At 55.0% G+C, this 22,729-nt stretch overlaps 1 protein-coding gene across 3 annotated transcripts; it reads right to left on the bottom strand.

The window, feature by feature from the left end:
* Positions 1 to 2,848: 2,848 nt before the first annotated feature.
* On the bottom strand, positions 2,849 to 15,479 carry CSRNP1 (cysteine and serine rich nuclear protein 1). Of its 3 annotated transcripts, none has more exons than XM_060638284.3 (5): positions 15,315 to 15,479; positions 8,734 to 8,984; positions 5,934 to 6,193; positions 5,108 to 5,422; positions 2,849 to 5,024 (listed from the first exon to the last, which is right to left on the bottom strand). In XM_060638284.3, the coding sequence occupies exons 2-5, from the start codon at positions 8,975 to 8,977 to the stop codon at positions 4,044 to 4,046; spliced, it is 1,800 nt and encodes a 599-aa protein (XP_060494267.3). In that variant the 5' UTR covers positions 8,978 to 8,984; positions 15,315 to 15,479; the 3' UTR covers positions 2,849 to 4,043. The 3 variants fall into 3 exon arrangements, with proteins under 3 accessions (XP_060494267.3, XP_060494265.3, XP_060494266.3); XM_060638282.3 differs by lacking the exon at positions 15,315 to 15,479 and adding an exon at positions 9,921 to 11,509; XM_060638283.3 differs by lacking the exon at positions 15,315 to 15,479 and adding an exon at positions 9,266 to 9,488.
* Between the last annotated feature and the right edge of the window lie 7,250 nt (positions 15,480 to 22,729).

The following is a 22,729-nucleotide window of genomic DNA, read 5'->3' as shown; positions in this document are numbered from 1 at the left end:
TTGGGCTCCGTTTTTATTCCAGACTCTGTGAAGGAGCAAAGAGGTGATTTTTTTAAAAATCCCCACGGCAATTTTAATATGGTTATGTCAGTGCCTCCCCTCTCCCGTCTGGTCCCCAGAGCCCCCGAGCTCAAGAAGTGACTGCTCGCCCCTGTCCTGCCGCCCGCACACCCTTCCCGGCAGTGGCACAGATAGGAGAGCCGGCTCAGAAGGCCCCGTAGCTGAGGTTCTGTGCGAGGGACGCCATCGTCCTGCAGGTTCTGAGGCTCATTGGCTCACTCTGTCCATACATTCTGATTCCTCATCAAGTCCTTGGCTGGCCTCGGCTGGTCCTCTGGTTTGGGACAAACGTGATTCCCCATGCCTGGTACGGGGAAATACAGCCCAGGAAAAAATAGTTCTCACTTAAGATTTTGTAAAAGACACTGACCAACAAACTTAATCCTCCAGAAACCCGTTCGCCACCTCTGGGGACAAAAGCAGTGTCTCTAGTTAGATGACTTGTATTACTTGTACCTGGCAAGAGGGTGACAGCGGTCACTTTTGGCTGGAGCTCCCAACACCTCTCTTCTGTGTTTCATGATGGCAAGAATGGGCCAGTCAGGCCTCAGGGGAAGGACCTCTGAACTGGAAGCCCGGAGCGTGACCTTCCCAAGACTTTCTACTCTTTGGGCCTCCGTGTTCCCCTCCGTGGCAGGAAATTAGACTAGATCTGTGTCCCCAAACCATGATACAAATCCCTGCCACTGATATACAGCAGATAGCTGAAGTTGAATAACTATGTGTTAAAACATCATTCCTCTATATTATATATTCTCTATTAGAGGAAAACACGATGAACTCGTGAACTCATGAGTGCTGTTACAATGGTTCTAACTTTTAAGCACATGGATACAATTGATGTAAAGTAAAATATGCACTTAGCGTGAGTGCGAGGACGCAGCTGTAGTAGTTTTTATGAGTTGTCGTCCAGGGACTACAGCTTGGAAACTGAACCAGTAGGGGTCCCTTGTAGAACAGACAGTTATCCTTCGTGACAGCGGGACCTTGTTTCTATAACATCCTGCTGATCGGGTGCACGGCCTCTTGGTCTGAGTCAATGACCTGGAACGCTTTCCCCAGGTTACTTAGCATCCTTCCTTTGGGAAACCAGTCCCTTTTCCTGGCATCTGCGTTACAATCCGGTTTCTTGGGGGTGGGTTGTTGAGAGACAGGTTTGCCCGTCTGGAGAATGATGCTGTCATGGATTGTACATTAATCACGTTTTTGTTGCTGTAAAACCTAAGTTGTCTTCATTTATCAAAAAAAAAAAAAAAAGAAAGAAAGAAAGAAAGAAAGAAAGAAAAGAAAAGAAAAGAAAGCCGGGAAGTGATCCTGTTGCCCTAGAGGGGAAGTGGGCAGGTCCAGTCCAGCCATGGGCCATATCCATGGGGCAGGAACCTGTGGGGGTTCCGAGCAGGAACCTGTGGGGGTTCCAGCCAGGGACGGGGTGGGGCTGCAGGAACCTGCCACCTGGACCCCCAGGCTCGTCAGAGCAGGGCCTCAGAGCCCTTGGAGAGACCCAGATTTTGAAGCATCCATGCTGACACAATCTCTGCAAAAGGGCTCCCAGGGACCAGTGAGAGGGGAGGCAGCATCGGTAACCATATGGGGATACTCCACCCCGAGGAGCCTAAGTCCTGGCTGTCCCTGGCTACGCTGGTTACAGGAACAGGCTGCGCACCACGGGCCAGGCTCCAAGCTCTGGGTCCTCTCACGGCCACTGACAATATGGCCACACGGTCACATCCATGCATGTCCAGAGGCAAGAGACAGATACCCAAAGAGTGACAGAACTGGCAAAAAAACAAAAAAGAGAGAGAGAGAGAGAGAGGATAAAACATAGAGGCAGCAATACGAAAACAGAACGGAAGTCACAAACATGCACACAAGGCTTGCACGCTCCTGGCACTCTCCTAAGTGCTGTGTATGCGCGAACTGAAAAAGCTTTTATGAGGCAAGTAGTGTTATTATTTGCACAGCACTGGGGACAGCAAGACACTGCAGTCGTAGAAAGGAAGTGATTTGCATAGGTCACCTTGCTAGGTAGTAGCAGAGCTGGGATGTGAACCTGGCACTCAGGGTCCATGCTCTTACCCCATAAGCCGCAGAGATGAAATAAAGGGGAGCCCAGCCCAGGCCGAAAGGCAGACGATTAGAGCGAGAAAAGGGAGACCCAAATCTGCTGTCGTTTGGTCCTCCTCCCTCCCAGCACTCGGATAAGCCATTATTCCTAAGGGGGAGGTCGACCTTGCTCCTCCTCAGGCCCCACACTTGGGACTCCCCAGGGCAGGGCGAGGCCTGCTCCTCTGGCCTAGGCCGGGGACAGGTCAGACGGGTCCGGCTGGTGCAGGAGGAGGAGGTCCCAGGAGGTCCCGCAGCAGCTTCCGGGGCTCAAGTCCCCAGGGACCCCAGCCGCTGGGCCCCACAGGAGGCCTCTACCAGCTACATCCCACTGTCTGCCCCTAAAGGGGGAGGGCTTGGGGGGGTGGTTACTTCACCGTCGGAGCCAGGCCCTGTCTCAGAAGACTGCCCCGCTGCTCCCACCACCCCAGGTGACCACTGGGGAGAGATGAGTTGACGCAAAGAGAAAACTGCTCGGCCTGCCCTGCCCGGCCAGCCTCCCACTTGGCCATGACTGGCCTGCGCAGAAGGAGGCCCACTATGTGGTGTCTCCACCCCTACCCCAGCAGAGACTCGGTGTCCACGCTGCCCTGCAGGGCCCGCCTCCCCCTCCCTCCCCAGCACCTCCTGAGGGTAGATCCCCCCGCCCCCCATCTCCAGGTCCCACAAACGCAAACCACGGGTGTTAAAAATAGAGCCTCTTTATTGGTACCTGTAAGCTCAGGTACAAGGTGTTCCCACAAGCACGCGGGCTGGTAAGGCCTCCTAGGCAAGAAGGCAGGCCCACAGCCTGGGCTTCTTGGCACAGACATGGAGAAAGATGAATAAATTATATAGCTCTAACACTCAGGGACGATATAGAAATTAGGATGCAAAACTTAACATCAGCAAACGAACGGCATAAAAGCCACAAGGGGCCGCCCCTCACCCCAGCCAGGTGGCCTCAGGGCATGGGCAGGCGGCCCAGGCTGGCATGCGGTGCCCAGAAAGCCCTGAGATAGTGGTCAGGGGCGTGCTGCGGGCCCCGAGGCTAGCCCCTTGCCCTCGCTGGGGCTTCCTGCTTCCCTTCTACATTGATGGGCCCAGAATGAAGGCTGTGACCTTTGGGGAGGAGGAAGATGTGGCAGAGGACAGGAAAAAGAGGAGGCCGTGTGGGGCAGGTTTTGGTCACGGTTGGTCAGCCCCACCCAGCCCCCTGCCTGGACGCTGTCCTCAGCCACCCGGGGCCAGGCAGCTGCCACAGCAGACCACAGGGCCCAAATCCACACCTGGTTTATACCAAAGCCCAGGAAGGGCAGGGATATAGGACTACAAGGCAAAAGGGACTCACGGGGGTCTGTGTCCCACCCCAACCCCAGCATTGCCCGCCAGCCAGAGGGGAGAGGCCTACACCTCCTAGTCTCCAAATAAATTATGGAAATAAATTATAGTCTTTACAGTCCAGAGAACGCAGCCACCCATGGGTCTGGGGCTCAGGATGGCAGGAGAAGCCGTAAGAAGTGGCTGACTGCTGCCCTGTCTTGCTGTCTTTGGGCTAAGGAACATCATACGAGACCGAAAAGGGGTCTGCGAAGCTCCAGGGAAGGCTTACGTCCTCCTGTTCCTGGCACGCACACCGTGGAAGTGGAAGGAGAGACTGTGTGGGCTTGGGGGGCGGGGGAGCAGGGTGGCGGAAAGGGAAGGCCCCCTCCCCGCCCTCTCTTCGGCACAGAAACTTACAAAAATAAATAAACCAATCCAGAGTGTTGCACAAAAATCAGGAGTGCCCGCACGGGCGAGCCAGCCAACGGGAGACCCTTACCTACAGGCCTCAGGGAGCCCCCAAATTACAACAAAGCAGCAACAGGGCTCTTGGGGCCGTGACAAGGTACCCCGGGGCCTTACACGGGCACAGGCTCCACCAGAGACGCCGGGGCGGTGTCCTCAAGCAACTGGCTGTCTATGAAGGGAGCCAGGGCCTCGGCGGCTGAGTCAGGCAAGCCCATGACGGACTCCAGGAAGCAAGAGCCGGCGTCCCCAGGCGGAGAGAAGGCAGGCAAGGGGAAGTAGGGTGCCTCGAGGTTGTCCAGGCTGTCGGACACCGTCCGGGAGGTGTAGTGAGGCCCCAGACTGTAGTCTGGCAGGGCCTGGAGCAGCTCGAAGGAGTCGCAGGAAGACAAGCTGAGGTCCACGGAGTTGCTCTGGCCAGCGTCCGAGCTGGGCGGCACCGAGGTGCCCGGGAGGCTGCCTTCTCCCAACCCTTCAAGGCCACCGTTTAGGAAGAAGCTGGCATCCAGGTTGGCATTTTCATCCAGGATGCCTGACGTGAGGCTGGAGCTGGAATAGCTGTGGGTCCAGCTGGCTGGGCCACCGGGGTCACCAGTCCCAAAGATGTCAGCTGGGTGGAAGCAGCTGAGGTTGTCGAGGGTCCCCACTCCCCCTTCCTCCTCCTCCTCCTCCTCTCCTCCCAGGTCCGAGTCACTGAAACTCAGGACCCGGGCCAGGCTGTCATCATCCATGTCAGGCTGGAAGCCGGGGCCGGGCAGGGCTGGGCGGGGGGGGCCGCTGGGGGCCTCGCTCGAGCCTGAAGCTGTGGAGGAGTCGGTCATGTCACTGCCACAGCTGTCGTCTCCCAGCTCGCTGCTCGCGGGGGGCTTGGCCGGCGGGAAAGTGGGAGCCAGCGCCTGCTCACCGGGGCTGGCTGGGCCGCCCTGAGCAGGAGCCTCCAGCTCCCCCAGGCTCTCAGCCCCCTGCTCCAGCTGCAGGCGGGTGAGCGTGTGGATGAAATGGGTCTGCACCCGTGCCTGATTAAATTCCACGCGGCCCTTGGGGTTCGCACAGCCCTCCCGGCAGCAGCCGCAGGGGAACGCGGTGTGGTCCATCTGCAGAGAGAGCAGAGCGTGAGACAGGGTCCCGCCGAGCCCAGACAAGCCCCTGCGCTCGGGCCTCCCTCCCCGGCCCACACCTGGCACTTGATGCCCGCCAGGCTGCAGCTGCAGGTCTCGGGGTCACAGACCCGGTCACAGCGACAGCCACAGTCCTCGCGGGACTGGCGCACGGCCTGCAGCTCCCGCTTCTCCTCGCGATCGATCCTCCGCACTCCGGCAGCCCGCAGCAGAGCCCGCCGGCGCCGGGCCGGGTAGGGCTGTAGGAAGGTCATTTCCTCCAACCGGCCACCGGCCACGGCCACAGCCAAGTCCTCCTCCACGGAGGCATCATCGATCGCGTCCACTGTGAGTGGCAGGCCGGCCTCCGTCTCGGGTACGCCAGCCTCCGTGAGCTGTATCCAATGGGAGAGAGGAGGGATGTGAGGGACAGACGGGGGTCTCTGCCCCCACCCACGGCCATCGGTCACCCGACAAGCACTCTGGGTCGGGCACCATAGATACCACAGTGAGCTGGGAGGCCAAGAACACTGCCTTCGGGGCATTTGCAGAGATTTCCCGTTCCTGTCATTCCCCAGTCCATGGACAAACCCACCCAACCATCAACCGGCCAGACACAATGACCCCCAGGGTCACATCAACTCCAGATTCCCGCCCTCCCTGCAATGCTCCTGGCGCCCCCCGCCCCCAGACAGCTCCCGGCGCCGTGCCCCCAACCCCTGCAGCAAACAGGCCCTCCCACACCCCACTCTGCAGATAAAGCAGGCGACAGGCCCTGGCCGAGCAACACTGGCCCCAGGGGCCTCTTTCCCCAAATATATAATGAGCACCCGGGCTCCCACCCCGGAGGCCCCGCCCCCTCACGGCCAGGACTTGAGAAGCTGGCCCAGGCGCGGGTCTCCCTACCTTCCATCGCAGGGCTTCCAGCTTCTCCTCCTTCAAGCGCAGGCGCAGTTTCTCCCGCCGAGCCCGGGCTTGCTCCTGTGCAAACTCGGCCAAGGAGAAGCGGCGGCAGGCGCTGTGGCGGGGGGCCATACCCAGAGTGCAGCCACCGCGGCTGGGCACGCTGGTGAAGCCCTGACACCGAGGAAAGTAGAAGACGGTGATGCCATCGAAGGCAACGCGGCCTGGGCGCTTCCGGGGCGCCCTCTTCAGGATGGACAGCGCTGGAAAGGCAGGGAGGGAAGGGGCAGGGCATTAGTTCTCCGTGAGGGACGGCTTAACCTCCAGGAAGATGGCGAGCTGCCTCTCCTCACACTCCCCCTCCGATCTCCTAGCCCAAAGAAAGCAATGGATCCGAACGGATCTGGAGAAATGGAGCCAGCCCGGCTGGGATGAGAGCTGGTACATTTGAATGCCACTCCTAGGTCACCATGGGCTTACTGTTATTTACCAGTCCAAATGAGAGCATTTGGTGACATTAAGCATCTTTCCCATCTTTATTAGCCATTTATAGGTTCCTTATGCAGTTTTCTGTAGTTTTGTATTGATTTGCAGGAGCTCTTTATATATGACATTAGAGACAGTAATCATCTAGCCTATCTGTGCAAATATTTTAGCCTTTTAATATTTATTTATTTATTTATTTTAAAGAAAATGTTTATTCATTTTGAGAGATGGAGGGAGACAGAGCATGAGCGGGGGAGGGGCAGAGAGAGAGAGGGCGACACAATCCGAAGCAAGCTCCAGGCTCTGAGCTATCAGCACAGAGCCGGACTCCGGGAATCACGACCTGAGCTGAAGTGGGATGCTTGACCGACTGAGCCACCCTCATGCCCCTTTAGTCTTTTATTTTTGTCCAAGGCATTTTATAAAATAACTTCTAAGGCTACATAATTAAAAATATATTGATCGTTTCCTTTATAGCTTCTGCATTTTGGAGCACACTTAGAAAGGCTATTATTTGGGATTACCTTTCTAAATTATGGATTGTATACTGGGTAGTAAGCTACGTATTTGGTATCTTCTGTACACATATTGGTATACCGTTCCTTTTTATTAGGCTGAACCATAGGCAGAACCATAAAGCAGTTGAATACTGGCAATTTCATGTATTTCCACGCAATATATTATTTTGTCTGTCTCAATCCAATATATAGAATTCTCATCCTCTCTGCTAACTGGCGAGTACTTACTGAACAATGCTAACTACCAGTGGTGACAGCGTCCCCATCTCTTTCTTTAGTTGGACTGCTTCTAATATTTCCTCATTAATCAGAATGCCAGCTTTTTGGGTTGAGACACATATTTTTTAATCATGTAAGGTAGCATCCATTTATTGCTACTTTATCAAGGGTCTTATCCAGAAGGAACATGACATTTTTATCAAATGTCCTTCAACATCTACAGTGGCTCCTATATTTTATAGTAAACTATAAAAGTATAAAACCGGATTTTATAGTATTTTATATTTTATGATATTTATAATATTAAGCCATTCTTGTATTTCCAATAAACCTACAGGAGTTTAGTCAACATACTGTTAGATTCTATGTGCTACAAATCATACTCTTTTTCTAGTATAATATAAAGATGTACAACAAGTACATAAACAAAGACACCATATCTGAGGTATTAAAATGTCATGGCAGGAATGTCATAATTAGGAAAACTATGTCTAGGGCTGCCTGGGTGGCTCAGTGGGTTGAGTGTCTGACTCTTGATTTCAGCTCAGATCATGATCTCATGGTCATGAGATCGAGCTCCGCGTCGGGCTCCTTGCGGAACGCGGAGCCTGCTTCAGGTTCTCTCTTTCCCCCTCTGTCCCTCTCCCCTGCTCTCTCTCTCTCTAAAAAAATAAATAAAATGAGGGGCAGCTGGGTGGCTCAGTCGGTTAAGCGTCCGACTTCAGCTCAGGTCATGATCTCACACCCTGTGAGTTCAAGCCCCGAGTCGGGCTCTGTGCTGACAGAGCCTGGAGCCTGTTTCAGATTCTGTGTCTCCCTCTCTCCCTGCTCCTCCCCTGCTCATGCTCTGCCTCTCTCTGTCTCAAAAATAAATAAAAACATGTAAAAATGTTTAAAAAAAAAATAATAAAATAAATAAATAAATAAATAAATAAAATGAAAAAAATATATACAAAACAAAAAGAAATTAAAAAAGAAAGAAAAATATGTCTAAAAAGGCTCCTTAGGGTTGGGGGCAATAATAATGGAAAACAAGGTTGAGGAATACTGCTTTAGGGCTTTGTCAGTTCGAAATCAAAATTATGCCAGCTTGAAAAATAACTGGGGGAAAGAAACCTTTCCACTATGTTCAGGCAAAGCCAAACAGCATTCTGACAGGAGAGGGACCGGCCTGACAGGCCCCGCAGTGCAGAAGTGTGGGGCGTGGGACTCCGGTGGCTCCGTAGGTAGGACAGGGTGTGCAAGCTGGAGAAACGAAACTGGAACAGAAGGGAGGAGCTGCAGCCGGAGGGCCCGAGGGCCACAGTGAGGAGCTCCGTCCTGCCCGGCAGGACTTCTAAGCAGGGAGTCCCAAGGTCAAAGGTGAATCTAGCCGGGCCCGGTGCCTCTGGACAGAGGGCATTCCTGAGTAACCACTGTATTACGGGAAGTGGACAAGGTGGGGAGCCAAAGCCACGGGGACATGACCTCCAGGGGCCAGAATAGCTCTGTCGGGGGACAAGGCGGGCCTCCCAATTTCATCTTCAGGAAGGATGAAGGGGTGTGGTGGTTCCCGGGAGGGGGGGCGGGGGGAGACTCACGGGTGAAACTCCGGGGGCCACAGAAGTCACGGTCAGGCAGGGGTATCTGATCCCAGGGGCTCTCCTCATCTGAGTCCCAGGCCAGGGAGACGGAAGAGCTCGGGGAGCAGGAGCCAGAACGGCGGCCCGAGGACAAGGAGGAGGAAGAGGAGCAGAGCGAGGAGGAGTCCTCATCCAGCTGGTCAAACTTCCTCTTTAGCGGCCCAGTCATGGTGGCACTGGGGGTACTCTGGGCTTTGGGCATGGATGGCCTGGAACGGAAAGGAGAGCGCTCTCAGCGGCAGGCCTGAGGGCAGGCGGTGGGGCGCCCGGCCACGATCCCCGCTCCCCTTGCCCTCCGAGGTGTCCCGGGCCGCCCCCTCGACTCTGTGTGCAGGGGGCCCGGGGGCCCGGCTCCAGGAGGCTTCCTTCCACCAGCGCAGGCGCTGAGGGCCAAGGCCTCCTCCTGGCGCTTGCAGACTCCCACCACCGCTGCCCAAACGCCTTCCCAGGACACCACCAGGCACCTTCCCCGCTACCTCCCACGACCCACCTACACACATGCATACACCAGACCGACAGATGGACCGGCAGACCTCAGCCCGGCCTCGCTCATTCCCCGACAGGAATCCTGGGGGCTGACTCACTGGCTGGCTGATTCACACGGCTCGCATCTGTGTGCCTTTGTGTGTGTGAGGCCGTCTGCCACAGCCCGCACAGCCCTGTATGGTGGCTTTGCTTCCTCCTCCTCCTCCTCCTCCTCCTCCTCCACCACCACCACCACCGGCTGCCCCTGCACACCCACTGACACACCACCCTGCACACACACACACAGACTCCCTCTCCCTCTCCGGGGCCAGGTTGACCAGGGCACTCCGGGAAACAGGCTGGCTTTGACACTGGCCCCGATTCCCAGACACAGGACTTTCCAGAGCCCCTCCTCTCCTGTGACAGAGCCGCTCAGACTTTCCCTCAGAAACCCCCGCCCCACCGAAGTCCCCTGTCTCCAGGCCTGGCCGTGCTTCGTGTTTCTCTAACAACTCCTGTTTTGCTTTTAAAAACCCATCTACATGGTGTCTCTCCTCCAATATCTAACCCCGTTTGTTTGGCTTAACTTCCTATGGAGATTGTTTGTTTCCCCTTGAAACAAACAAACAAACAAACCAACCCACCAACCAACCACACACACAACTCTTAGTGAAACTGACCGGTCAAGATGTTCCACTCTCTCCTGTTTGTAGCTTGGTGACATGGGCCACGTCAGGACACAGAGCTTACTGTGTCTTCCCCTTTGGAGGGTCTCAACCACAGAGCCTCCCACAGCCTGGCTGGCCTCGGGTAAGGGGACTGGACTTGGGGCTCCTTCCCCTAAATGCCTCGGCCACCCTTGGCAGTCCCCAAAGGACTCAGTCCTGAGGGCTGGGCTACCTTGTACCTTGTCTGTGTCCTACAGTGCTCAGGCCTGGGCCCCAGGAGGTCACCAGGAGGAAGGGGAAACGATGCAGAGGCCCCAGTGCTGGGGAGCCCCTCCCCCACTGCCATCACAGGAAATGAGAACAGGAAAAACCAACCAGAAGGCTGCCGATCTCCCCTACTCAGGTGTCCTTTCGAAAGGCCCCTGTCCCCTTTTGCCGAGCCTACCACAAAGTGTCTGGATCCCAGACCTAGGGGGTCCGCGGTCGGACTTGCCGGATAAAATTCGTCCCCGGGGCAGCCTCTCCCCGCAGGCATGAGACAAGCAAGAGAAACCCCCCTCCTTGCTAACCTTTCGTTCACACTGGGCCAGGGGAAGAGAACGCACAGGTGCTTCCGGGGGCTTCTCAGCGGGGAGTTTCTCAGGCTGGGCGCCCCCCCCACCCCACCCCCTGCAAAACCACAAACAAAAACAACGCAGCTCCCAGCTGACCTGCAGGCTCTCCCAGGAGATGGGGAAACTCATGACCCGGAGCCAGGCACACACATACATACACGTGCAGCCCCCAGACACACACAGAAACACACACAGACAGAGCATACCCACACAGCCTGCCCCTACCGGCCCCGCTGGGAGACCCCATCCTTTCCCAAACCCCAGATGCTGTCCACAGGGTGCCGAATGCCTAATCACATGCCCAAGCCCCAGGCCCACCCCCCGCCAAAACCAAATGCCCGCTTTTTATCTGTGCCTGGCCGTCCCTTAGAAACATAGAATTCCATAGGCCCCAAATCGAACCCCTTGTCTCTGTTCCCCACCCCCCATGCCATCTGTTCCTCTTCCTGTGTTCCCTATCTTAGTAACGGCACTGCCACCCACCCAGTTACTCAAGCCAGAAACCTGCAGCCGTCCTCACTCCACTCCTTCCTCCCGCTCCCTCCGGCCACATCCAGGCGCCCAGCCCTCCAAGCGCACACTAGCTCACTTCGCGCACGCAAGGCTAGGCACAGACACGGCGCTGGGGGGGCCATCGGCACAGTGTTAAGAACCTTGGCTCCAGAACCAGACTGCCTGCATTTGAACCCTGGCTTGGCTATTACTTGATCGCGTGACCCCAGTCAAGGTCCTCAGGCTCTCCGTTTCTCCGGTTCTTGGCCTTCAAACCTCCTAGGGTTGGGAGGTTTACGTGAATCCATGCATGCCAAGTTCTTAGACCGGCAGTAAGTGCTTAGTGAATATGTCATTCCGAACTGTGAGAAAAACGAGCTCCTCGATACACACATGTGAATCTCAATGATGTCATGTGGAATGAAAGGAGCCAGACACAAGAATACACGGGAATGAAGTTCAAGGAAAGGCAAACCCAATCAGTGATGGTACAAGTCAGAATGGAGGGGGGGGGGGGGGGGGGCGAGGGATAGCAGAAATCTCACGGGGGGAGGGGGGTGGCATCCTCTCGAAACATTCTGTGCTGACCTAGCTGGGGGTCCCATGAATGTCTAAAACTAAAAATTCACCTAACTGTACACGTGGGATTCATAGGCTTTATGCATTTTATGTATGTCTCCTTCACCTTTAAAAGTTTATTACCCTTATGCCTCTGTCCCCACTGCTACTGCCCAATGTCCCCTGCCTCTGCTCCTGTCACCCCCCTGCAGCCAGAGTGGTCTTCCTAAACCACATGGCTCCCTGCCACCCCCATGCTGAGGAAAGCTGGCCCTTAGGATCAAGCCTAGAATTCCACGAGAGGCTGAGGCAGGCTTGGCTCCTGCTTCCCCACCCTCCCCTCACTATATTCCAGCTGAACTTGCAGTTTCCCTAATTGCCATGACCTGCCCGCCTCCTGGCCTTTGCACAAGCTGGAACCCAGCCTCGCTCTCCTTTAATAGTCATTTCCAAGAGGGCCTCCCTGAAACCTCCACCCCTCACTCCTGACTATATGCCTCTCTGGGCTCCCACGGGCCCTGGGATTCCCCTATTCGGGCCCTTCTCTCACGGTCTCGCCACGGTCTCACCGCCCCTCCCTCACACCAGGCTGACGGCCTCTCTGCCTGGCCATTACTGTGCCCATGCCTAGAACAGCCTGGCATAGAGAAGGCACCTCTAGCAGAGGTGGACCTCTGAGGGGTGACTGCTCAGAGTGATCTCCTGGTCCTGTCACAGTCAGTCGGGGTGGGGAGGGGGGCGGGGGGTGCCATGCCCACTCCCCAGCCTGCACCAGAGGGTTTCAGCCACAGAAGGGAGTGGTTCTGGGAGTTAAAAAGCATTGGCTGCAGACAGGTGCCAAACAGGCATCTCAGGAGGCTCCCTGTTCTCCAGAAGTAAACAAATAGATACCAAGGAAGCAGGTTTAAGCCTGACACCCTGGTTCTGCCTCAGGCTTGTCTACAGAATGGGAACTCAAGGTGAGGGGGTTAGAGGCTCCAAGGCTGCAGACGGGGAAACAGGGACACAGATAAGCTCCCGCCACACTGTCCATTCTAGGGGTGACCCTCCCCCCCCCAGGATCTGCACACCCGCAAAGTCCCTGACGCTCCCCTGGGGTGGAGGGAGAGGGGACAGCCCTTGGATCTCAGTGCCTCCCTGTCCCACCTGGGAATCCAGAGGCAGGAGATGAGACAAGAAGACAGCCAGAGACAAGGACAGGCCAAGTCAGAGAAAGGAATGAAAGATAGTGAAAGAGTCCAAGAAAAGTGTCAGACAGTGAGTCAGAGGAGGGGGGAGGGGCCCTCAGCAGCTACCCAGGAATCAAGATCCCAACCATGGCACTGTTCCCAGGGTGAACACAGCCCCCATCCTAGGGTCCCGGGGGAAGGAGAAGCGATTCCCAGGAGCTGGCTCAGACAGAAATACCACACCCCCAGGAGCCCCAGAGGCAGGCTCTGAATCAAAGACAGCCAGGCTTCTTCCGGGATCTGCCTGGGCCCTGAGAATCAGGCCACCCTCCTGTCACCACACACAGGAGTTGACAGCTCAGGACGAAGGGGTGACACTTCCCCACTCTACTACCCACAACTATCTACACATTCAGGCCACACTATGTGAACCCAGGGAAGGCCGCCTCAGCCTGGGCACCAGGCAAACAAAGGCTCGTTGGGGGTCAGGGGGATATCTCAGGGCCTCTGGGAAGTCTCATCAACTTCTCTGTGCCACTCGTTAGTCCCAGTGCCCCAACCCCCGACCACAGCTGGTATTGGGGAGAGGGCACCTTGGGCTGGCCCTATCCTCCTCTGGGAATCTGAAGAATTATGTCCTTTAACTTCAGAGCCCCAGGCCTTGGTCAGGCCAGTACCCCCAACACCTGGGGGCACACGACCCCAGACTCTCAGGAGCTACTTCCTGGGACAAGGGGAGGGCACCCCTGAGTCCCTCTGGCCCTCACTGGGATTGGCTAGGAAAACAACCTGGGCAGCACAAAGAGGGCAGAAGGGAAGCCTTAGCACACCCCTCCCCCCGCATCCCTCTGAAAGTGATCCGGGCGGGGGGGGGGGGGGGGGGGGAGGGCACGGTTCCTCAGCCTTGGCCTCCAGAGCCTGGCACTGGGTAGGTGCCAAATGTTTGCTGGCTACAGAAGGCAACTGCTCCTGCAGAAGGGAAATTGTACCTGACACCTGAGCAGGGCCTCCTTCGTTCTCATTCATTCGTTCATTCATTCATTCAACAAACATTTATTGAGCTCCTATAAGATGCCAGGCGCAGTGTCAGGCACTCGGGCACACAGGGACAGCAAGACCTACACTGGCTGCACTCTCCCAGCTTTTGAATTCAGTGGCAAGGACTGTGTAGTTACAAAACGGTGGTGAGCGCTGGGAACGCAGGTCTGAGGCGATGTGGGGCAGGAGGGGCAAAGCTGAGGGTAAAAACAGTCTCTGGGAGGAAAGGAAGTAGAAAGAGCTCCAGAGGGGGGCACAGCCGAGGGGGGGGGGGAGGGGCATCCTGCGACAGGTTTCTGGAGCCGCGGCTGCCGGGACAGGCTTTAGCCCCAGGGCACTGGAAGCCTCAGCAGGGTTTAAGGAGGGAGTTGACAATATACCAGATTTGCATTTTAAAAAGATGGCTCAGTCGCCGACTGGAGGGGGTGTGACCTGCTGGGCCGGTGCCAGGGCTAGGTGAGAGATGACAGGACAGGGAGGGCACAGGAGAAAGGGGAATAGACTCGGTAACCTCTGGATGTGGAGGTGGAAGAGGGCAGTGATGTCAAGGATGGGGGGCCAGCGGCGGAGGCCCCATCCAGAGGGCTGTGAGCCATCGGCGTGGAGGTGTGGGGTGGGCCGTGGGCCGCGGAGCTGGGGAGGGTCCCTCCGGTGTCAGGAGTGGGGGCTACGAGTGTGATTGTGCCAGGGAGCAGGAGTGCCTAAGCGTGTGCCGGCTGCTGTGGCGAGGGCATCCAAAGGTGCGTGCCTGCGGAGGGGCCCCCGGGGCGGGGAAACTGAGGACCTGGGGGAAGTACGTGCAGGGGAGCCGAGAAGTGCGTGGGAGAGAGCCTACGTGTGCCCGCGGGTGTCCGGCGGGGCTGCGCCCGTGACTCACAGCGGTGGCCTCCGCGTGTGACGGTGACTGACAAACAGGTGAGCGCACGACACAATCCCTCCTCCCTCCCTCCCTCCGCCCTCCCACCCTCCGGGGTCCGTGACTCACAGAGCCTCACTCCTTCTGGCTCTTCCCTCCACTCCCTCCCTGACCCCTGCTGGCCGGGGGCGCCGGGCACGGCACGCGCCGCAGCCCTGGCGCCCGCCCCCGGGGGGAGCCCGAGGAGGAAGGCGACAAATGTCACCTGCTCCGGCCACGCGAGGAACTTCTGAAAAGTTCTCAGGCAACTGGGTCAAAAGGAAACTCTCCCGTGGACGCGCGCACCCCGTCACCCAGCCGCCCGCGCCAACCTGGGCTCGGCCGTCATCCGCACTGAGCTCGGGGCGCCGCGACTTCTCGGGGTACCCTCGGTGGCGCGGGGGAGGGGAGCGGAAAACCTGCCACTCTCGCCTCCCCGCCTCCTCGCCCCGGACGCCGGCCGGGCGCGCAGTCAGGGGCCGGGCCGGGCCGTCCCCCCGCCCCGGTGCCCGCTCGGGGAGGCGGGGGGACAAGTGGCAGGGACCGGAGGGGCGCAGCACCCCCCCCCCCACCCGCCCCGCGCGGGACGCCCCCTCCCCGACGTCCCGGACAGCCGGGCCCGCAGCTGCTCGGTGCTCACCTGCGATCCGGACGCTCGCCAAGGGCACCGATGCGACCCGCGTCCCGGCCGGGGACGCCCCCGGTGCCGCGACCCCGTGCGCGCTCCGCCGAGCCGCAGTCGGCCCGGCCGCCCCTCTCTCTGAGCGTCCGGCGGCGGCGGCGGCGGCGGGAGACTGGCTGCGCCCGGCCCCGCCCGCCGCTCCGCCCTCCTCGTCAGTGGAAAACTCCGGGGCTCGCAGCGCTGACGCACGCCCGGCCTCCCGCCAGGCCGCCCGGCAGCCCCGCCCCGGAGGCGCCGCCTCCCCCCCCGCCCGGAGCCCGGCGCGGCGGCCGCGGGGCCTCCCTGCGGACTCTGACCCCGCGCGGCCGCCGCGACCGCCCCGCGCCCTCGGCCCTCCGCCGCCCTCGCCCGTCCCCCTCCCGCGGTTTCCCGAGGTCGCCGACGCGCCCGGCCGGCGGAGCCGGGTCGCGAGGATCCCCACCTCGCCACGCGGCCCCCGTTCGCGGATGGGTAGACTGAGGCCCGGAGCGGCGCGGAGCGTCCGGGAGGCCGCCCGGCGACGGCGGCGGAGCCGAGGCCTCCTTCCAGGCCTTGACCCCAACCCTGCCTGAGCCAGTTGCTATCGTCCAATCTAAACGTCCTTCCTCTGCCCCCTCCTTACCACCACCCCCCCCCGCCCCCCCCCGCCAAATGCGCCGGAAAAGTAAACTGTGACTGGAGACCAACCTGGGCCGGGAGGGGGAGGGGAGGAGGTAATCGGTGGGCGTGACCTTCACCTCGGCCCCGGGGCCAGAGACCCTGCAGAAGTACTGACCCGGGGCGGGGGTCCTGGATACAACTTCCCTCGCCCCCCACCCCGCGCCCCGCAATCCCATCCCTCCCTAAGAAAAAAAAAAAAAAAAAAAAAAAAAAAAAGAAGAAGAAGGATTTCTTCTGAGCCAGACCCTAGCCACTTAACATGGCCCACTGCCTTCTCTGCTCCCGCCAAGGCCTTCCCTGACTAGGGGCCAACTCTCCCTGTATCACTGCACAGGGAAAAGTGTGTGCATGCCCCCGCAGCGAGTCCTGGCCGGGAGACCATCCTCTACCCTTCGTCCCAACCTCAGATCAAACCTTACCCACCACCCGTGTCCCTTGAGCGTTTCTACCTTCACACCTTTGCTACAGGGCGTTCCTCCCGCCTGGAATGCCTTTCTGCCTTCTCGCCGCCGCTTACCAGAATCTCATCGCCTTTAAGGTCTCGGCTTGCACTGCCTCCTCCAGGGAGCCTTCGTGGGAGCTTGACCCTCCCCCTTTCCAGTCCCGCTCCCGCTGCATTCTGGGTTTTTCTCCGACTGTCCTAGATGAATGCTGTCTCTGACTAGCCCAACCCTCGGGATTCCTTTCTACCTTCCTCCAGGTGGGGGGTGGGGGTGACCTCTCCTGCCTGGACGGCTCTGGGGTGGAGATGATGGCGAAGGTCCTTCTTGAGCCACAGGTGCTTATGTAGAGCCGGCGAGAAGGGGTCTACCTGCCCTGTACCTTTCCGGGGAAGAAAAATGGGAGGAAAGCAGGTTGAAGGAAGCTTCCTACAGCCCTGGTCCTTCCTGCATGCATTGAGTGTGCGCCTGTGTGCGCTAGGTATCTGGACCGCTGGTACCAAGCTTCCGGTGGCTTCCCAGTGTCCTCAAGATGAAGTCGCGACTCTGTGGGGCCTACAAAGGCCAGATAACCTGGCCTGTGCCCACCTTCGCAGCCTGGCCTCTGTCTCTTCATGGTCCCACCCCCCACTCCCTTCCCTGCTCCTCCATTTCGGCATCTCTAATCTGTGTACGTGGCCTTTTACACCTTCTACACCTAATATTGGCACGGATGCGTGTAGTTTTAATTCACACAGGAGGTATTCTGTTCTAAGTCTCGTTAAGTTTCTCCCAGCCTTATCCCTGCGCTCCCGCCCACACTCTCGATGATCACTCCAGCCCAGGTTGTCAGTGATCAGTTTTTGGTCTGTGTCCTCCTCATCCTGATTCAGACTTCCAAGGATGCTCCTCTCCAGCCTGCCCTTACCTTGCACTCAGTTGTGTTTTACTTGTGGGTTTCCTCGTGTTTTCTAGGAGTCGTGGGAGGGCGGGGGCTGTGTCTCACTCTCCTCGGTGCTCGGTAAGAACCAGCTGAATAAGTTTACCTAGTAAACGTGCACTTGGCGCTCTAGGGGAGTGCTGGGCTGGAAGTGGAGACAGAAGGGTCATCAGCATACAGCGGTGTAAGGAAGCCATGGGTGTGGCTGAGACAGCTCAGGAGGGAGTTTAAAGGCTACAGAGCTGGGTGTCAGTTGTTAGAGGTGACTCAGCCCTTAGGGTATGATGGCAGGTGGCCACCCACCCACCACCACCCCCTCAGACAGTCAGCCCTGTCCTCCCTGTGGCTGCTGCTTGCAGACCTTTTTGGTTCCAAAGAATCCTTTTTTCCATTGCCGCCTCCTTCCTGCCTCTAATCCCTTCCCTTGGTCAGGTCCCCAGGAGAAAAGGGGGTTTCTATGATGACCTACAGTGGAGTGGGGTTCTAGTTCTCTCTCTCTCTCTCTCTCTCCCTCTCTCTCTCTCTCTCCCTCTCTCTCTTAACTTCAGTCTTCCAACTTGTAAAATGGAGGCATTGGACCAGAGAACTGCACCAGCTTCAACATTCCTTGAGTTAATTTTCTAGAAGACGCTGCCTGCTGATCAACTGGGCAGGATTGAACACTGGAGTTAATAGGGGGTCTCTCAGGCTGCCCAGGTTGGCATCCTGCTGGGCTGTGTATTGGGGAAACCAGATGAGACAGAGGCCAGGGCAGGGAGTTGGCAAGGGCTGGAGTGGGGACTTAGAGCAGGGGACCCAGTGGGTAATGGGGCTTGGGGGGGAGGGGGGGGGCAGGAAAGGAAGAGAATAAGAGAAAATATAGGAAAACAAAAATAATCCAATAAGTGATGTGTTTTCTCCAGCAAAGTGTCTCCCTGTCCTGGGATGGGCTCTCCAGATGTTCCCCAGATGTTGTTGGTGATGGGAAACATCTCCCTCTGGGATCCCAACTAAGCTCTTCCTGTTCACGGGGAAGTGCAGGGTCTGTTCCAAGGCAAGGAGGGTGGGGTCTGGAGCAAATCGTCTGTGACTGTGGCACATACATAGGCAGAAACACGCCCACACATCCTTGGGGAATTTCTGAATACTTAACAATTGAGTCCAAAAATTTTCTCAAACATTCAGCATCCCTGGACCACCCATTTTAGGTAAATAAAAAAATTATTACTAGTTTTAAATAAATATTTTTCAAAGTTATACAGGAATGGTCCCATCAGAAAAATTAAAAAAAGAATAATGCCAAGATCTGTCATGAATGAGGCAGACCTATCATGCATTTGGGGTGGGAGGGTGAATTTATGTAATCATTTTGGAAAATCGTGTGGCAGGAAAATCGTGTGGCAGGAAAATCGGCTGAGCATAGGTAACTCCAACTCCATTTCTCAGTGTATACCCAGGAGGGAAACAAAGTGCTTGTGTCCACCAAAAGACGCTTACAAAAATTGTATAGCAACTGTATCCCTAACAACCTAGAACTGGAAACAAACCCAGCTGTCCAATGGATGAATGGAAACAAAGTGTGATTTATCTTGTAATGGAATGTTACACAGCAATGAAAAAGAACAAACGCTCGCCCCATGAGATGACAGGGTGAGTCTTTCAAATATTATATTGACTGAAAGAAGCCAAGCAGAAAAGAGCAATAAATATAATTCCATTTATTTCTATGACGTTGAAGCAGTAGAACTAAACAGGGATAGAGAACATTACCTTAGAGGGTATTGATGGGGAAGGGCCATAAGGGAGGCTTCTGCGGGGGCGCCTGGGTGGCTCAGTCGGTTGGTTCAGTGTCGACTTCGGCTCAGGTCATGATCTCACAGTTCATGGGTTCAAGCCCCACGTCGGGCTCCGTGCTGACAGTGCAGAGCCTGCTTGGGATTCTGTCTCTCCGTGTCTCTCTCTCTGCCCCTCCCCCACTTGCACTCACTCTCTCTCTCTCTCTCTCTCTCTCTCAAATAAATAAACTTTGAAAAAAAAGAGAGAGGCATCTAGGATGCTGGAGATGTTCTGGATCCTGATCTGGGCCCTGGTTGGACAGGTACATACATATGTAAAAACTCAACTTGTACACTTCAGATTTGTTCACTTCACTGTTTTACCTTGATAAAAGAAGGGTGGGGGGCGCAACGATTGTGAAAAGGATGCCCTTGTTCTCAGCCTTCCACCAGGAAGTCAGTCTGCTTCCCGACCAGTGAGGGATACCTGGGGCTCCCAGGTCAGGTTCAGCTGTTTAGATTTCTTAGACGGGTAAGAATTTTCCTCTACCTTGATTCTCAGGTGCAAGGAGCTTCGTGTCGTTTGGCTTCTAAGAGTTTTACAGTATTCGGTCTTGTCTTTAGGGCTTTGATCCGCTTAGAGTTAGTTTTTATATATGGTGTGAGGTCCGAGTCTGACGTCACCCTTTTGCATGTGAATATCCAGTTTTCCCAGCACCATATTTTGAAAAGATGTTAGTTTTCAAAATCAAATCAAAGCAGCTGAGTCCCCAGGAGCACTTTCTACCTCCCTCCCTCAGCTGGGATACCCTCCGGTATGGCACCCCAACGTCACCACCTCCAGGGCTAGTGTGAGGAATGGGGGTGCCTTTCCCTGTCCAGGGCGGCCTGGCTCTCTGATTCGCAATCCTTGTTGTCTGCTCACAGCTAACATGCTCCTTACCCAGGCCTATGGATTTATGGAGAATAGCCGAGTTGGGGCGGGGTATGGGAGAAGTCTTTGTGAGGCAGGGAACAAGGACTAAGGTCCTATCTCCTTAGGTGGCTCAAACGTCCCTCTCTGGGCAGCTCACTCCATCACTTCCTCCTCTACGCAGTCCTGGGTTGGGGAGTCCTGCTCTTCTCCTCCTTGCTTCATCCTCCTTCCCTCAAAGGAACTCACCCCCCCCCACACCCCAGGTCCCCATCCCTCTACCCACCCGAGTCCCCACAACAAGCTAAAGGGGTGGTGGCCCCCAGACCAGCAGCATCAGCATCACCCAAAACTTGTTAGAAATGCAGATTCTTAGGTTCTCCCCAGACCCACTAGGTCAGGAACTATAGCGGTGGGGCCCAGCGACCTGCCTCCCACAAGCCCTCCAGTGGATTCTGATGCACAAAGTGGATTTGGGCCCCACTGTGCTAAGGCCTTGGGAAGCCAGCCCAGGAAAGGGGACCGTCTTCGAGTAAGGTCTTGAACACTTGTTTGTCCAAACTGGAAGGTTTCTGAATGGAAATCTGTGGATTGAAAACCTGAGCAGTTGAGGGGCACCCGGGTGGCTCAGTCAGTCGGGTTGGCGGGATCGAGCCCTACGTAGGGCTCCACGCAAGAGCCCGCATGGGATTCTCTCTCTCTCCCTCTCTCTGCCCCTCCCCTGCTCATGCTCTCTCTCCTCAAAATAAATAAATAAATATGAAAAACATTTTGAAAAAAAAAAAAAATCTGAGCAGCTGAATTCTGGGGCAAAGGATTTTGACAGATATTACCAAATCACCCTCCCCCAAAGTTGCCCCAATTTCACTCTCAAGGGTATCCAAGCGAGCTTGTTTCCCAACACTCTCTCTGGCACTGGGTGTGATCAAACTTAGTGATCTCTGCCAATCTGATAGGGAGAACAAAGAAGATGCCTTACTGTTTTAATTAGCATTTCTCTAGTTATGAGTGAAGTTGAGACTTTCATAAGCCACTTGTGTTTCTCTCCAAACTGCCGGTTTATATTCATCACGTATTTCGTATACGGTTAAGTCTTTGAGGATTAAGGGGATGAGCCCTTTTGCCTGTCACTCATGATGTACTCATTCCTGCTTTGTTTTCTACCTTGGATTATAGTATGTTTTACCACAGAGAAGTGTAACATTTTTATAAAGTCAAATTTCTTAAGTACTTACATTAGGGATCCTATTGTGTTTCCTGTCCTAATATTATAAATTCACCTGTTCTTTCCTCTAGAGTTTTATGGTCTAGCTTAAAGATATAAATCCTTTATCCATTTGGAATTTATTTATTTTTAAAGATGTTTTAACGTTTATTTATTTTTGAGAGACAGAGACAGTGAGAGACCCTGGAAGGGGCAGAGAGAGAGGGAGACACAGAATCCAAAGCAGGCTCCAGGCTCCGAGCTGTCAGCACAGAGCCCGACGGGGGGCTTGAACTCACCAACGGTGAGATCGCTACCTGAGTCAAAGTCTGACGTTTAACCGACTGAGCCACCCAGGTGCCCCTGTGATTTTCAATCATGCCGTTTATACGTAATTTTACTGGTCAGTTATGGTTTTGTTTGTTTTAAGCAAGGATAGATGTGGAATATCTGTCAAATGTCTTTTTGGCATCTATTGAATTATTATATAGTTCTCCTGTGATCTATTAATATGGTCTATTTTATTAGAGATTCCCTAATATTATTGAACTATTTGCATTACTAGGATCAACTTACTTGGATATGATGAATGATTCATATGAGATATAGCTGATTTGTATTTGCAAGGATTTTAAGGGTTTTTTGCCTCTCAAATTCAATCATGTTTAATCACTATTCAGATTCCCACATTCCTTCTCACCATTTGTTTTCTTGATAGGTCATGAGCTGATGGGGTCGATTAAAATGTCGTCTATGCTTCATTCAGTTTATACCTGCATTATCTGTGTATTGTTATTCTTAACTGTCATATCTTATTCTTGATTTTGACGCTATGCTATTCAGTACATGGGGAATTCTAAAAACTAGACTCTTAATGTTGGATACTGCTCTCTCTCCTTTTGTCTCATTTAACGTTTTCATTTTTAATTTAACCCTGACTGATGGTCGTTGAAGCCTCAGCTCAGTGTTTTCCTGTATAACTTAATTTATATTACATTTTTAAGTTTTCTAAGTTACTTTGGTACAGATGCATCTCTTCTATACAACATACATTGGGAGATTGTTCTATGATTCGATGTGAGAATCTTTTTCCTATTATAAGGATGGGTTTATCCTATTTACATCGGTTGATGTAACTGACATATCAGTCTTAATTCTATCATCTTATCGCTGTTATGTTTTCTATTTTAATGCTTCCTCTGTTTTTTGTTTTACTATGTGTGTTTTTTTGTTTTCTTTGATATGCATGTGTGTGCGCCCATGTGTTTGTATTTTCGTCTGATGATTTGAAAGTTTATAGTCTGTTTCTAATTTGTCTAGTGGTTGCCTTTCTATTGATTTATTTCTCTGCCAAGAGAAGGAAAATCTTCAAATGTAGGGAAAGGGTTATATTCTCAAAGGCTGAGCCTTGGCACCACAGTTCTGTCTTCAAATTCTTGATATCTTATCCTCAACATGAAAAATGGTTGTAGTCTCGCCCTGAAGCCAAAGGTTCAGGGTAATC

This window comes from Panthera onca, chromosome C2, assembly GCF_046562875.1.
Source record: "Panthera onca isolate mPanOnc1 chromosome C2, mPanOnc1 haplotype 2, whole genome shotgun sequence".
Classification (NCBI taxonomy): Eukaryota; Metazoa; Chordata; class Mammalia; order Carnivora; family Felidae; genus Panthera; species Panthera onca.
Note: the sequence above shows the minus strand (reverse complement) of the source record. Positions and strands in the feature narration are given on the sequence as shown.

Bases quoted from the DNA above. Each gene is read 5' to 3' on its own strand.
- CSRNP1 (XM_060638282.3), bottom strand. From the start codon at position 9,964: ATGTCACCAAGCTACAAACAGGAGAGAGTGGAACATCTTGACCG. The intron at 8,985-9,920 runs GTCAGTTTCACT...TTTCCGTTCCAG, and splicing joins AGAGTGGAACATCTTGACCG to GCCATCCATGCCCAAAGCCC. The intron at 5,025-5,107 runs GTGTGGGCCGGG...CTCTCTCTGCAG, and splicing joins TGGCGGGCATCAAGTGCCAG to ATGGACCACACCGCGTTCCC.